Source organism: Streptopelia decaocto (genome assembly GCF_964273445.1).
Source record: "Streptopelia decaocto genome assembly, chromosome: 1".
In the NCBI taxonomy this organism is placed as follows: domain Eukaryota; kingdom Metazoa; phylum Chordata; class Aves; order Columbiformes; family Columbidae; genus Streptopelia; species Streptopelia decaocto.
This window is the reverse complement of record NC_138663.1, coordinates 45,401,758-45,418,274: the sequence shown is the minus strand read 5'-3', so window position 1 is coordinate 45,418,274 and position 16,517 is coordinate 45,401,758. Positions and strand designations below refer to the sequence as shown.

The window sequence follows — 16,517 nt, the reverse complement described above, 5'->3', positions numbered from 1 at the left end:
GCAAACGTCAGGCAGTGCTGTACCCAGTTCTGATCGGCAGCTTGCAAAGCACTTTGCAATGGGGGCGGTCACATTTGCTGTAGTCACTGTGTGACACACTGGGGACACAGGAAGGGAAGTGTAAAGTGTTCAAGTGCGGAACAGTCAAGAAGCCAAGAGAAGAGGGGCATTCCCAGCTCCCTGCTTTCTTTCTAAATGTCAGAGTGCTGTCTCTTGATAAGAGGTTTTTTTTTAAGCCATTGGACTGGAGCCCCCGCTCCCGGCCCGCTTGCCCAGTTCTCCTCCCCAGCAGCTGCACTGGCCCAGCAGTTGCCGTCCCCAGCAGCCTCGGAGTTCCCCACAGCCCTGGCCCGCAGCCACTAGCGCTTATGGCAAGGCTGCTCACAAGGGAATTTACCTAGAAAATAAAAAGAACAACAATAAAAAAGGGCCAAATGTGCACATACACATATATATATATATATATATATATATATATATATGTCAGAAACAGTGTGGCCAACAGGACTAGGGCAGTGATTGTCCCCAGTACTTGGCACTGGTGAGGCTGCACCCTGAATTCTGTGTTCAGTTTTGGGCCCCTCACTACAGGGAAGACATTGAGTTGCTGGAGAGAGTTCAGAGAAGGGCAACGAAGCTGGTGAAGGGTCTGGAGCACAAGTCTGATGAGAAGCAGCTGAGGGAACTGGGGCTGTTCAGCCTGGAGAAAAGGAGGCTGAGGGGAGACCTTATCACTGTCTACAACTACCTGAAAGGAGGTTGTAGCATGGAGGGTGTTGGTCTCTTCTCCCAAGTAACAAGTGATAGGAGAAGAGGAAATGGCCTCAAGTTGTGCCAGGGGAGGTTTGGATTGGATTTGAAGAAACATTTATTCACAGAAAGGGTTGTCAGGCACTGGAACAGGCTGCCCAGGGAAGTGGTTGAGTCACCATCCCTGGAGGTGTTAAAAAGACATGTAGATGAGGTTCTTAGGGACATGGTTAGTGGTGGATTGGGCAGTGCTAGGGTTATGGTTGTACTTGTTAAACTTACAGGTCTTTTCCAAACAAAATGATTCTATGATTCTGTATACTTACAGTCCTGCTACCAAGCGAGTGGTCTAATCTCCCTGCAAATGCAATCCTTAATATAAGGCAGCCTCCTTTGCTATTCAAACTGAGGGTGGAAGACCCCCCGCTTGTTGTAATGCCTGTCACTGTCTTCTGTGGTTTGAACCGTCATCCACAGCTCAGAATGATTCTGACAGATCACTGAGGTGATGGTAAAATAAGCTGCTTTTTACCTTCACCTCAGTTATTTGTCAAAAAGAAATTTAGAAAAGCCAGTGGCATTTCGGAGGCACTTAATTAATTTGCATCCTTATTTTCTCTTACATGCTGACAGAGATTTCCTCAGGCTCCACATTTCAGAGAAGCCTGCGAAGTTCTTGAGGGATCTGCACATGGATCCTTTTCATCTCCAGCCATCGTTAAGCGGGCCTTTGCTGCAGGCTTGGAGAGTCACAGGAGCCACACTGAGACCTTCTTAAAATATAACTATATTTAATAATAACAGAGGAAGTATAAACTCACGAGCCGGTTTGGTTATTTTTTATAGCAGTGTTCCCCTGTTTCAGGCCTGTATCAGTGTAAAAGTCCCACCCTGAAATACATTTAATCTTTTTCTGCTGGGATTCACATTTTCCAAGTAGGATCTCAGTCACCAGGGCCTGATGTAGCAATAACCCAAAGCTGCCAGGAGCAGAGGGGAAGTATTATTTTAAATTTAAAAATATGTATTAAAAAAAAAAAAAAAAAAGAAAACAAAATCCAGTTGGGATGTTTCTTTTTGTATGTAAGTCATTTGGAGGTTTTGACTTTTTCAAGAACGTAATATTGAGAGTGCAGAAAAAATGTGTCCATCCAATGTTTCACCTGATTAAGACATCCCCCCAAAATCAAGGCCTAGTCCAAAGCCGTGGGAATTAAAGCTCATGCAGACTGAGATTCTGTGGGCTAAGTGTATGTCCTGAACTTTTGGAGGGCAAAAATAGGCATTGCAGGATCCGCTAGGTGGGGAGATGTGTGTACGGTTGGGCATAGAAAAGGGCAGTTTTGCGCCTTTACTCTGAGCTTGCTGAATTTAATTCTCTTTGCTACAGATCCTCGTTATCAACTTGGGAAACAACTTTCTCCATTTGTGCCACAGCTCCTGACGTGTGGAGCAAAGCTATGTCCCAGGGCTCTTTGTAGGTTTGATTTTGTATGCAAGAAGGTGCCTGAATGAAACGCCAGGATGTTCAGATAGATGAGTTACAGGGTGCAGAAGCTCAGCTGAAAGACAGAACAGGTTCTGATACCCAAGTGCAGACTCTTCTTTCCCAAGATGAGCCTTGCTTTTGTGACAAAAAAGGTGTAGTGTGGGCACTGCAAGCACCCAGCACTAGGTACTGTCTATATATAAATAAAGATGATGATTGTATTCCTTTTTCTTTCTCTCTCTCTTTTTTTTTTTTTTTTTCATTTTCAGTCAGTTTAACAAATGTTTCCTCTACTGGTCTCAGAATCTGTGGTGAAATGAAAAGCAAATTAGATTTTTAGGAATACTGTAAATATTTACATCCCCATATGTACAGAAAAGCAGATGTCTGTTTGCAGAGTATCAGCTGGAGGTGCAGCAGACATGTGGCACTAAAGGGAAGCTTCTTGGAAAGGGTTTTTCAGAGGTGACTTTAAAGACAAACTCCCCACCAGAGGCTTCAAGAAGAGAGAGATCGCTATGGAAGTCTCAGGAAATATCGCTTCTTGTTGTCCACAGAACTTGGCTTAGGGTGATAAATGTTCCAGTCATTTTCCTGGGTTCTACAAACCTTTGAGAGGTTTGAGATTTTTTTTCCAGTAATTAATTTCAGTAGCCTGCTTAGACCGATGAAAACCTCTGCCTGCACCAGTGAGCATCCTGAGCGTAATGCCAACCTGGAGATAGCACAGGGGATACAGGAGGACACAAATGCTGTTCCAAGCCATGCAAGCACTTGTGTCTGTCACAGACACAGTCCAGGACTGTTGAGAGTCACTCCCAGCCCAGGTCAATCCTGCATGTGGCGAGGAGGGCAGGGTACATGACTGGAGCAGGGAGGCTGGGGAGGTTTTGTCCCTTGCAGACATTCTGAGAGTATTTCATACTCAGGGTAGTTGGTGTCAGTTTTGGGAGGCATAAAGGAAGGAGTTTGCGGTCGTCATGAAACACAAATGATGCCACGGCTTGAGTGTGCAAGGTGGCAGAATAGTTTTTTTACTGGAAAGAAAGTATTCCCAAGCTGCTTCAGAGGAAACAGGAGGAAAACTGCCCACCGGTAGGTCTTTATCACCTAGTAATGGTGATTTTGTAAGGCACCATGAGGAGCAGAGGGTGATTTTCCTGGCTGAGCAGAGACATGGGAATAAGCCAAGGATGAGCAGTGTTAGGAGCCCCACCAAAATGACCTGCTCAGCTCACGGAAGGAGCTGTGCCCACCCCCACCCTCATGCATCCCCTTATGTTTGCTGTACTCAGTGGCTCTAAAATGCTGATCTTTCTAGCATCTGCTTTTGTATTTGCAGAACATCATCAAGAAAGTGATCGGACAAAAATTTGTGTACAAATTTGTCTGCTTTCCTGAGATTTTAAAAATGGATCCGCATGCTGTGGAAATCAGCAGAGAGAACCTTTTGCTGCAGGACAGCGACTGTAAGATGCCTTCTGAGAGCAGGGATCAGCACAAGCACAGCTTGTCAGCACTCAAAAGCACAAGCCGTAATGAATATATCCACTCTGGCCTGTACTCCTCCTTCACTATCAACTCTCTGCAGAACCAGCCAGATCCTTACAAGCCAATCAAAACAGAAAAACTGGAGGAGAAGTCAGAAGGGAACACACCAGTCGAAGAAGTTCGGACTGTTATAAGATTCGTGACAAACAAAACAGACAAACAAGTGATGAGGCCCATGGTGTCATTGCCTTCCACTTCCGAAACAGCAGCTGCCTCTGCTTTTCTCAGCTCATCAGTATCAGCTAAAATATCTTCCTTAATGCTACCCAACAGTGCCAGCATTTCATCTCCATCATCATCTTCCTCCAGGTCACCGTCTCTGTCTCCCACCTCACCCCTTCCTGCAGAACACAGGAGCCTCTTCCTTGAGTCCAATTGCCACGACTCAGATTCCCTTGAGCCTCTGAACCTCTCCTCAGGCTCCAAGGCAAAATGTCCATCTCTTCCCCCAAAGGCTAAAAAACCCAAAGGCTTGGAAATCTCCGCCCCCCCCATGGTTCTCTCCAGCACTGACATCGGTTCCATCGCCCTCAACAGCCCCGCGCTTCCTTCGGGATCCCTGACTCCAGCTTTCTTCACTGCACAGGTAAGACCTGCCCGTTTGCTCTTGTTTTTGCCAGGTATTCCCTCTGTGTCAGCCCTATGGGTCTGTCATCATCCGATGGGGAAAAAAAATTATTGGGGGAAGAGGGAATCACAGCAGAGGTCTGAACAAAGGGTGGAAAGTAGGTTCCTCCTGGGGTTCCTACATGGGTGTGGGAAAAGCCATCACAGTTCACAGACTGCCTGGAAGGGTAACGAGATGGGCAGCCGTTACTTAACGTGAGTGAATCGCTTATCAGTTCAAAGCAGCCTCCAGGTCTACAGAACAAGCAGGGAAAAAAAACCAACAAGAAAAACACGGGGGTTTTCGTAGGTCATGACTTGAGCATGTGCATTGTGTGATGCTTGGTTAGATTTCTGTCCTAGGTGTTGTATCCATTCAAACAGTGTGACCTTTTCATTAGTATTTGAATACAAGGCAAATTAAGTGGTTTCTAAGACAAGGCTCTTAAGCCAGTTTTGATTTCCAAAGTTTTATAGATTCACAGAGTGTTTGAAGAGCTTCCTTTCAGCACAGACCTACTGAATAACCAGTAGGTTATTTTGTTCTTTTTAATCACATATCTGTGGCAATGTCAATGGCGAGTTCTCATTTTCAAGCAAGTTTACAAAAAAAAATCTAGCAGTTCAGAGAAGAGGAGAATCAGGTAGCTAATGACTCGGTCTGTCATCAGTGAGTTTTGTCTTATGCTACCACTGCAAAACTAGACTAGAATTACCCCAGTGGGGGAACACCCCCTAACGTGCCCCCCACCCTCCATGAAACAAACCAAATAGTAAATAAATAAACACAAAGGTGTGTGTAACAAGCTCTCATTTACTTCGGGCTGTCTAGGGCTCACACTGTATGCAGAATCCCCTTGCCCCACTCACCTGGCAGAGGTGACGGTGTTGGATTTTGTGGGCCGCTATCTGTCGTTTTTGACATCGTAAAGCCTTTAAATGAAGTTCTGTTTGGCAGGAAGAACAGAAGTGTGGCGAACCAAAATTGAGGTGCATTGACAGGCTCTTATAACCTCTAACTGTGGTATAACCGCAGCAAGTATTTTGCTCCTAGGGAGGAAATCTGACAAATAAATCGTATCAGATGCCAACCAGATATGATGACAGCATGGGTTATTACAAGCTCGCTTTAATCTGCTACTGCCCCAAAACTCAGTATGAACAGAGATTTCTCATATTGTATTTATTTCTTTGAATATTTCATTTTCTCATTCATCTATAAACTGGTGTACTTATTGCCCCTGAAAGATGTAGAAGGGAATTAGGTGATTGTGTCTCCCCTTTAGCAGGCTGGCTGGCTAAGGCTGTGATGGCTGTTACGCAACTTAATGGCATTACAAATCTTTTTTTACAGGTTATCCTAACACAGAAGAGGCAGATGGCACCTGTGTAGGGTAGTTTCTCTGTCTGCATATTTAAACTTTTGACTATACAGCAACACAGCTTTTTCCTCTCTTTTAGCCTTCTATTTCTAGCATGTATAAGAAGCACCCTGCATCCTAAATACTTGACCTATTGAATATGAAATAAAAACCAGATGACAAATGTGTTCAGAGAACTGTAATACCACAATGCAAAATAACTGCAGCCCTAACTTAGGCTGGAAATCTGCAGTTCATCCCATTACCCTAGGAAGAGCATGCATCGTATCTCGGATGATCTCTGGTTTATCAGATCTCAGACACCTGCTGCGATGGGGCCGGTGCAGCACAGGGTGTCACACACCAGGAGTGATGTAGAAGGTCCTGCTGCCTGAGAGGGTGTTTCAGATGGCTTTCCACTGGACCTGCCAGTCACAAAGAATAGCCCTGGGTGGAGCCCTGTGAAAGGGCACATGATACACACAACCAATTTCAGAACAGAAAAACGGGTTTGAAGACGTCAGCTCATACAGGATCTTACTTGGGTAGAAAAATGTCGGCTTTCCATTTGCTTGGCTTCAAAGACAGATAACAGGACAGGGAACTGCTGGAGAGAGTCCAGCGCAGGGCAGCAAAGATGATTAAGGGAGTGGAGCATCTCCCTTATCAAGAAAGGCTGAGGGAGCTGGGGCTCTTTAATTTGGAAAAGAGGAGACTGAGGGGTGACCTTATTAATGCTTATAAATATGTAAAGGGTGAGTGTCAAGAGGATGGAGCCAGGCTCTTCTTGGTGACAACCAATGATGGGACAAGGGGCAGTGGGTACAAACTGGAACACAGGAGGTTCCACTTAAATTTGAGGAGAAACTTCTTCTCAGTGAGGGTGACAGAGCACTGGAACAGGCTGCCCAGGGAGGTTGTGGAGTCTCCTTCTCTGGAGACATTCAAAACCCACCTGGACGCCTTCCTGTGCAACCTCATCTAGGTGTTCCTGCTCCGGCAGTGGGGTTGGACTAGATGATCTCTTGAGGTGCCTCCCAAACCCTAACATTCTGTGATTCCATGATTCTGTGATATCTAGATTTTATTCAGTACTTGCTTCTTTTACAGATTACTTACACTCATTATTTTTCTTGGCTCTCCCTCGGCCAGTGTGGATACATAATTTTGACTCTTTTTCTTCAGGCCTGTACTTCAGTGTTTGTAACATCTACAACGCGCTGTTTCCTCACGGACGCAGCCGTGTGCCTGCAGCCAGCACGTGCGTGGTCTGTGTTGTATCCCCATACACCGTACAGGCTCCAGCACGTGTCTAATGACCTGGGAAGTACTGTACGTGTGACAGCACTTGTCTGTTATCTGACAGCCAGAAGTGGCAAAGATTGTACTTACACATATTCTTTGTTGGAGGAGTCAGGAGCCGCGAGCATCAATGCTGAACATAATCCTTTCCGTGCAATGAGTTGTTTCTAACCAAATGGTTCCTATGCTTAGATTATAATGACGTTTTTTAAGTAGGAACTTCCCACTGAGTTCTACATCTAATACAGATGTACAGCTGCATGAGGGCAGAAAATGAAGTGACACATCAATTTCCGTGTGTAATTTAAGGATAGCCTGTGCTGTGGTGGTGTTTACACTTACGTGTCCTCTGGTGGTTTTGATGCTTGGCTCATGGAGATACTGAGAACAAGCCTGGGAGGCCCCGTGCTCTTTTTGCATTAAATATTAACAGATTCAGAGGCTTGCTTTGGCTGGCTCTTGGCTCTGGCAGAACTTGCAGACATCAGTGCTCTGATCATCAGAGGACATGAACTTTTGCTGAGCACTGTTGTTAGGCATGTTAACATGCTTCCAGAGATGAATGGAGGACAGCTCAGTTTCAAACCTCCTCTCTCTCTGAAGACTTGCTCTGACTCTGTCTAGGTAGGAATAAACACCTCCAAGTTTTATTCACTATTTTCAAAAGACCCTCTCAAGAACTGGATTTTCAGTTCTGGATATCGGCAGCTTCTTAGAGGAAAAAATAAAGGACTGAGGCAGAGCTCATTGGAGCTCTTAGTACAGTTGGCACAACAGTGTGTCCTTAGCTAAATGTTGTTGGGTTGCTGATTAACATCTTTGGTTTTAAGGCTAGTAGGCTCTTCTGTAAGTAGATCTCTGAGTATTTATCCTGACCTAATTCGGTGTGTTCTTTGTCAGCCTTGTAAATCCCCATCAGTAGCTGCCTGCCTGTGGAGCACCAGCTTGTGAAGCGGCACAGGGAAGGTGTTCTCACGGGTGCTGCGCTTTTCCTGCCCCGTGGTCCCGCAAAGAGGCTGTTTGTGAAGGAGCCGTTCACAAGGGCCTGCTTGTCAAGCATTTTTTCTCAGATATCTTGAGAAGAGCTGTCACTTGATGAGATCAAGACAGAAGTTTTCTCCTTGCCAGGCCTCCACCCACTCTTTAACCCCTTTTGTTGTCATCCCTGACCTCACTGGTACTTCTGTGACCACCTTACCTGCTGTTTTACTGCATGAACACCTTTTGCTTTCCCAGCAATACCACATGTTTGTCACTCCTTGGGACATAACTGTGGTTTCTTCCACAGGGTCTGGTGATTCTGATCCACCTTTTCCAGCACAAAGGAGATGGCAGTGTCCTTCCCCCTTGCATTTCTCCATGAGCCCCTCTTCTTTTGAGATTTGTAAGAGAGATTGTCCCCTTCAAGAGCAGCCAAGCTCACAGAATCACAGAATGTTAGGGATTGGAAGGGACCTCAAAAGATCATCTAGTCCAATCCCCCTGCCGGAGCAGGAACACCTAGATGAGGTTACACAGGAAAGTGTCCAGGTGGGTTTTGAATGTCTCCAGAGTAGGACACTCCACAACCTCCCTGGGCAGCCTGTTCCAGTGCTCTGTCACCCTCACTGAGAAGAATTTTCTTCTCATATTTAAGTGGAACCTCCTGTGTTCCAGTTCGTACCCATTGCCCCTTGTCCTATCATTGGTTGTCACCGAGAAGAGCCTGGCTCCATCCTCTTGACACTCACCCTTTATATATCTGTAAACATTAATGAGGTCACCCCTCAGCCTCCTCTTTTCCAAGCTAAAGAGCCCCAGCTCCCTCAGCCTTTCTTGATAAGGGAGATGCTCCACTCCCTTAATCATCTTCGTTGCTCTGTGCTGGACTCTCTCCAGCGCTTCCCTGTCCTTCTGGAACTGAGGGGCCCAGAACTGGACACAATATTCCAGATGCGGTCTTACCAGGGCAAAGTAAAGGGGGAGGAGAACCTCTCTCGACCTATTAAAGCTCTTCGTATTAAAGAGCCTTTCAGACACCTTGGGACAGAATCACTGGGAGGACCTTATTGTTTGCTGCTCCTTGTCTCTCCCATCTCTTCTGCCAGTGTTAAACTAATTGTTTGACTCTGCTGTGAACTGCAGTGCAAGCAGGTCAGAGCAGGTCTGTATTCTTGCGCATTTGCACAGAGCCTCAAACATCACAGCTGAGCCCTCAGGCACCGCTTTGCAAATAATATGTCCATCGTGTTCGAAAATGTGTGAGCTGTGGTACCCGCCTTTCTGAGCCTGCTCATGCGGAGTCCTGGCAGCTGGATGTGACAGCCCGTGGTGGAAGAAGCTGTGAAGTGAGAACGCCTGTTTGCAGTTGCCAAATGTCGGAGTTTATATTTCTGTCCTGGTGGGAAGCTAGCGGGTACCAGAATGCATGACGTGCTCATTAGTAGGGGGAGATACTCCTCATCTTCTGTCTTGTCTTCACATGTTTTAAACTCTGCACAAACTGATGCTCCAGTTCAGCAGAGCACCGAGACACTTGTCCTACTCAGTGAAATATATACTTACTCGCTAAGTGTGCACTCAAATTCCATTAAGCGCTCTGCTAAATAGGACTGATTTTGATAATTGGCATCAAGATTACTGCTGAGATTAACTCATTATGCCGAACACTTTGTTCAAAACTGTCACATCACTTTCCTGCTGCGTTTTTTTTTTGAAAGCTAAAAGTCACTCTGGATACAGAATAATTCATGTGATTATTCCTTTGAATGGAGATTTGAATGTGCTTTAACTTCATCTCCCCTCCAACCCTGCTTTAGAAGCGCCGAGAGCAATCCCTGTGCGCCATGGAACTGGCAGGAGCCACCTCTGAGCTGGGAAAAGCCTTGAATTCTTAGTTAGTGCCTTTTTGGTTCTTTTCTAACAATTAGCTGTGCTCTCCAGCATCCCTCTGGGCAGCCAGTCCATACACCTGCCTCTGGCTGCATCAGCCTGCGCACCGCCAGGTTCTTGAAACTTCTTCCATTTCGAACAGGCGCCATCAGAGGAGTAAACTTCAAAGGGCAGCCAGTGTCTCTTTGGGCTCCACACGCAATTGCATTAATGCTTCAAAAGCTGCAGTCGGTTTGAGCAATTGCTGCCCTTCAAAAGGTAAAAAATTATTCTGAAGGAGCCGAGGCTGTGTTTACAGGTGTTGGGGCACGCATGGTGTTTTATACAGTCGCATGTGTGCTTCAAATAAACTATAACTGTGTTTCCTCTAAAGCAAATCACAGTAACAACTGAATCAGTTTGCACATGAAGGAGTATTAAACGTGCAGATATCCAGTACCAAGCACTGCGGAGACCGGATGCAGGGCAGGGTAGGGTAGGCAGTTGCTGTATGTCTGTCTGCATTCACTGGGAGAAGGAGCCAGTAGGTGAAGTGCAAGACTTTGGGGGTTATGACCATTGTCTGGAGCTGTAACCCCTGAGCCATGTATGCATCATGAGATGGGTTTTTTTTTGTCTTGCAGACCCCAAATGGATTATTGCTGACTCCAAGCCCGCTGCTGTCTAGCATTCATTTCTGGAGCAGCCTCAGTCCTGTTGCTCCTCTGAGTCCTGCCAGGCTGCAGGGACCAAACACTCTGTTCCAGGTAGGTCTTGCCAATGCACAGGTCTCATTTCTGAAAGTGCACATGTGGAGGAGACATCAGGGGAGCATCTCCTCACATCGATCTGGAGCTTTTCAAATAGTTTAAGAAAATACAGGAGTTACCAGGCACTTTTAAAGAGAGGTCTACTTATTCGCACCCTCTTTAAACCCTTGGCAGCACAGTCGGAACCCACAGGGCAGCATCTACTGCCGCAAGCACATACATGCTGTGTGAAGGAAACAGAAATAAATGCTGGACCCCAATAAAAGCAGGTGACTGAGCTCTCAGAGCTTCAAGAGGAGAGTGCAGACCAGTCAGGGACCAGCCAGGAGAGTGGTGGATTCTGGGAAAACCAAGACAGGTTTGGGTCTCACACCGTAAGGTCAGTGTACGTTTATCCTTCTGTCTTAATGAGCTACTTCTTACTCAGAAAGACAGGGCATAGTTGTATTTACAACCGGGGTGCTCTGAACCTGAAGGCTCCATTTTCAGTTTGCCTGCAAATTATCCCTGTGTCCTCTACCAAGTGACTGCACAGCTCTGAGCATGACCTCTCCATGTTTAACAGGAGAAAGGCAGCACTGTCCCTTCTCTCATGGGTACTGGGAGAGTAAAAATCTGCAAGTTTTATAGAGATGTGGTAAGTACAAAAGTTATTCAGTAAACTGCAATGGCCATGGCACTCAGCTGCAGCATTTACTGGAGACTTAAGAAGGAGATGGTATTATAACAGCAGCTCCAGCTGTAGCTGCTGAAGAACAGCTGATTCAGTAAGTCACAGAAGAAATTATGCTGATCAGCTAATTGGCAAGAAGCACAAGAAGCTGATGGCCATCTGAGCAGCTGAAGAATGCAGGGACACCCCTGGAATGAATTCCCTGACTCCTGTGGAGGGCCGGAACTAACAGAGGAGGGGGCTGCTGCTATATGGGTCTGCTGCATTAGTCTCTGAACCTTCAGCGCGACTGACTGCCCAGCTCCAGGGCTCTGCTCAGGTGGGGTCCCCTCTGGGGTAGTAAGTCCTACCTCCAGTGGGACAGCTCAGCCTGGATCCCTGGGGCTCCTTATTCATGTTTCAGATAAATTCATTTATCCCCATTGGACCTTAGTTTTGCACAGGTGGTTAAAAACAGCCAGACATTTCGTTTAAGAGGGACGCGTCTGTGCCACGGCCTGAATCGAGCTTGTATGGATGGACACAGGCCAACCCCTGTGGGAACTGAGACTGAAGACCAGCCTTGACTGTCTCCCTTCTGAGAGACCCAAAGGGCCTTATAAACCATGTTGGATTCAGGCAAAGGCCATATTGACAAGTCTTTAGAGCATGGCACTTGATTTGGACAGTAAATAGGAAAGGGCAAGTGCAGCCGAAGCTGAGCCAACCCCACTGACAACTGCTGGTCATCCCGCAGGGGCCTTGGGGCAGAGCTCCAGGCCAGGCTCCCTACAGCTGGGCAGGGAGGGGAGGGGAGAGCTGGGGCTGCTTCACAAGTCGCTTTTGCTTCCACCTGCTCATTCGCACTGGGAGTTGAAAGACCATTCGGTCCTTGTCGAAGGAGTCAAAGTCCTGCCAGCAGCGAGCGGCCGGGACAGCTCTGCCGCTGCCCACCTGCCTCTGTGCCCTTTCCTGCTGGCGTGCGTGGAGGAGAGACTGCGTTCCTGAATTTATTTTTATTTCAGGTGTGTGCTGCTTTTCACAACCATGCTATGCTTGGCACTAACTATGGTTCTTTAGTACTCATCTTTGTGTAGCACAAGGAGCAGGGTGGGAGTCACCCGTGTCTGTGGTCCCATACGACCCAGAACAAGCCTATGGGAGGGTGCAGTCCCTCCTTTAAGGAACCCTGAGGAGCCTGTTCTGGCTGTGCTGGACACAACTACGTGCCTGCTGCCTCACAGAGCACGTAGATGCTTTTTAACCGGTAAAAGCTCTGCTTTGATGTTTATAATGTGAAAGCAACTCCCATACAGCTAGGCCTGTACACCCCTACAGCCCATATAGAGCATCACTGAAATCTGCAGGCTCCTTCCACACAATTGATATTGACCTACCTGGCAAGTCTTCCCTTTGATGACACGCTGCTGTGTAATTAAACTTATTTTGATATTTTGTCATTAGTTTGAAATTACCACATAACTGGAACAGCAAGAGACTTGCACAGAATTGGTCAAGAAAATACAGCCAAACGGAAGGACTACCAAGTCAGCTTGAATACTTAATTCAGTTAGCGCTTAGCTAACTAAATGAAGTGTTTTATTTTCTTTGCTACCACTGTATAGATGGCAGCACTGAGAAGGCATAGGCCAGTCTCAGATCCTCACTGTATGGAGGTGTATGAATACAGAGCATCATCCTGGCCCCAGGGGCTACAGAGACAACAGGAAGAACAAGAGAGCTGGGTTGGGGTGGAGACCAAGAGAAGGATGAAATTGCGACACCAGCATTGTTTGCATCTCAGGCCGTAGTGCCAGTGTGCCACCGGCTTCAACAGAGACCTAACAACCCTTTGTCAGCTTTAGAAATCACATGAACCACTTTGTAATTTACATGTCTCACTTTGGAAACCTAGACTAGAAAATCAAGAGCTTGTTATCGAGTTCTGTGTTTTAATGAATCTTGGCAGAAGCGACAGAAACATTTCCTGAGGTTTGGTTAAAATAGAGGTATCAGCCGGTCCAGCAGCCCCCAGGAGCGCAGTTCCAGCCCCCTGCTGCCCTGCTCAGCCTGATTCTCAACATTGGAAGATCAATATCACTATCTAACGTCTTTGCGGAAGAGTAATCCTGTTATGAGCAGATTACACACACGTGCAGAGGTTGATTATGCCACCGTTGGCTGCTGAAGGACTGATCCGATCGGTGGTAAAAGTGCACCAGACGCTTCAAGTCAGGAGCTCTGTTATTCAGAGCCAGGAGAAGCGCGGCGCAGCTCGTGGTACCGGCCTGGAGGCCAGATCGGTATCTATGGCAGGGACAACTCCTGCCTCATGCCGCAGCACGTTCGTTCCACCTACTTGCTTTGCTTTTGCTCAGGTCAGATGTTAAGAACTAGTCACTACAGGTCACTGCAAGCAAGTTACAGTCAGGACGCTGTCATGAACTAGGAATATACGGGTTAGGTATTGAATCAGTATTTTTTGCGCAGTATTTCAGAAGTAGAAGGTTAATACTGTATTACGGCATATTCTGCTTCACATACCGAATGATCCAGCCTACCTAGTCTGTGGTTTCTTAGTGAATACCGGCAAAAACTGTAATTACTTGAGAATAATTTTTTCCATGTTTATATTCACAATTGTGTTTTTTTCTGCCCTAAAATCTCTCTCAGCTTTCCCTTTTGCAAAGCTCTTTCCCGCTTTTATGAAGGGCGGGCGAAAAACATGGATTTTAGTATTTTATAGACTGAAAAACATTTTGGGAAAGCAGAATGGATGGCAAAGATTGCTCTGTAGCATTCAGTTTCCCAGGTTGACAACAGCTGTATCGTTATGTGAGCTCTTATATAAAAACCAGCCAGTAACAGATTTACACATCCCCACACGTGTACAAATTATTCAGATTTCATCCTCGATTTTACATTTGGTATATATCTTCCTGTATAGAAATGATAAGCCCTGAGACCACCCCGAGTCAGTCGCTGATGCTAGATGTATGCACTTCTGGGCCCAATACTTTGAGAGAGAAGAGTAATTTTTACCTTTTGGCCTCTTCCAGTTTCCAACTCTGCTAAATGGCCACATCCCGGTGCCGCTCCCCAGTCTGGACGGAGCCTCTTCGCCAGTTCTGCTCTCTCCAAACGCTCAGAAATCCTGATGACGCCTCCTCGCACCAGGGACTTACTGGTGGATTTAACACTTCATTCCTATGGGCTCGTTTTTCCTGTGTCATGAGAAGGACATTGTGAAACCCTCTATTACTTTGGTTTGCACTTTTCATTACATGGATAATCTACTTTTATTATGTTAGCATTTTTTAAACAGTGTTTATATATAAAAGTATATATAAATCTGTTTTGCATTAAATGAATTATAATTTTTTTATATCGTAGCTCTCAAGTGTTGAACACTTCTGTTGTTGATGAAGTACTTTTCTTAATGGATCGCAACAATGTATCTAATAAGGATGTGAAGCTTCTTTTTAATCCCTTTTTCTGCATATTATGCATTGTGCTTGTGTAAACTATAACCGGCTGTGCCTTCCTTTGCATATTGTCACGTAAATGATTTATATATTTTCTAGTATTAAGATAAAAGGTTGAAAGACAAAACTAGTATTGAACAGCCCTATGGTAGTTATTTCAGTATTTTCTCCACGGGTAGGCCATACGATGCAGTGTATTCATGTAACTTTGTATTAAGTGCTTTCCAATTGTATAAAAATAGCCTTATAATTTTTCTTTGCTGAAGTGAAAAACGTAATCGACGTTACAGTCAGGAGATGCATTTAGGAGTAACAAAGCCACATTTACACGTTTATGCCCAAGTTCTTCTGCAGAGTTGCAACAGGGAGGAACTGGGCTGTGTATATTCGAGACATTTCCAGCGTTTGAGAGTATTTCTGTAGAAAATGAGATGTTGCTCAGAATTTAATTGGCGTATACTTCTTATGAACTGTCAACATTACAGCTGGAAAGACTGCAGGTAATCTCTGTCCTCCCAGGGAATGAGGATCATTCCTGATAGAGAATTTCCAGGTGCTTTGTTCAGCCGTGCCAAGTGCCTTCTACTATTTCCCTGGAAAGATGGTTCTGGCTGCTCAAGCTCAGAAAGTCACTTTTCTCCTCCCCCCAAAGCTGGAAAAGTTACGGGACTGTAAATTAATGCCTGGGGCTCGTCAAGAGGCATACTGTACAAGCAGGATGTTTATGTATAAACATCTGAATTCTGGATTAAAAACCAGCACTGTGTTACTATATACTCGCAACTTGAACTTACTGGGTATGTCCTCTACCTTGAGGTAGATGGTTTAGTCATCTAAATGTCAGGTTAGGCTTAGGCTAGACTCCCTGGCACCACAGATTCTAATCTTGGCCGGGCTGATGCAAATCTTCAGTTTTCTGAGGTGGCTAAATCGGGTTGAATGCAGCTTTGCCACGTAGGTTTTTCAGATGAGACCTTCAAAAACCAAACCAAAATCAGAATCCTGTTTGCTACAGGTCATTAGAGCTTCTACTTTGCCTTCCAAGTCCGTTCTTTTGGAAAGTTATGCAGTGAGTCGTCTGCTGATTTTCTGCTTGGATGCATTTCAGTGATGATGTGTGTAGTTAATTGTAAAGTGCTTTTGGATCCTTCAACCTGAAAGGTGCTAAATAAACATTTTATTAATGCAGTTGTGATGTTGAAAAGCCATTTTTGGGGCAGAGGTAGCCTGACAAAAGACAGCAGGAATTTTCCTCAGGCTCCTGGGTTGCACAACCAAAAATGACTCCTCAAGTTTCACTCGCAGCAATTAACGGGATAAAAACCTGCTGTATCTGTACAAAGTACCAGTGCTGATAAACAGAGCAATTAGGTGCAAGACATAAAGAAAAAGAATGAAACACACGGGAAGCCATTTGCTCGATTCAGCGTTTTAAGAGCTCCAAGAGGTACCACCCTGCGGAGTCAAAACCAGAAGATGAACCCATGCACAGCTGAAGAGCGAAGGGAAGTTTTATACTGAGTAAAATCAGAATAGGTGTGAAGAAGGGGCAGCAGGTAACATGTTGACTAGTCCAGTGGAGATGAAATCACAAGGGCTCACAGGTCAAATATTCTCTTTCAGTGATTCCTCCCAGGTACACAGAGTATTTTTCAGTAACCAAGTTAGAGTTGACACTGCAGAGCCAATGCTCCTCTCACT

General features: G+C 45.6%; 1 protein-coding gene across 2 annotated transcripts in view; it reads left to right on the top strand.

The window, feature by feature from the left end:
* ELK3 (ETS transcription factor ELK3) overlaps positions 1-16,004 on the top strand; it is a 40,737-nt gene extending 24,733 nt beyond the window's left edge. The window contains exons 3-5 of one of the 2 annotated variants that reach the window (XM_082069810.1): positions 3,582-4,376; positions 10,554-10,676; positions 14,391-16,004. In XM_082069810.1, the coding sequence (XP_081925936.1) occupies positions 3,582-4,376; positions 10,554-10,676; positions 14,391-14,489 (1,017 nt within the window). In that variant the 3' untranslated portion in view covers positions 14,490-16,004. The remainder of the gene's footprint in view (positions 1-3,581; positions 4,377-10,553; positions 10,677-14,390) is intronic. The other variant, XM_082069811.1, reaches the window with a different exon arrangement.
* The last annotated feature ends 513 nt before the right edge of the window (positions 16,005-16,517 follow it).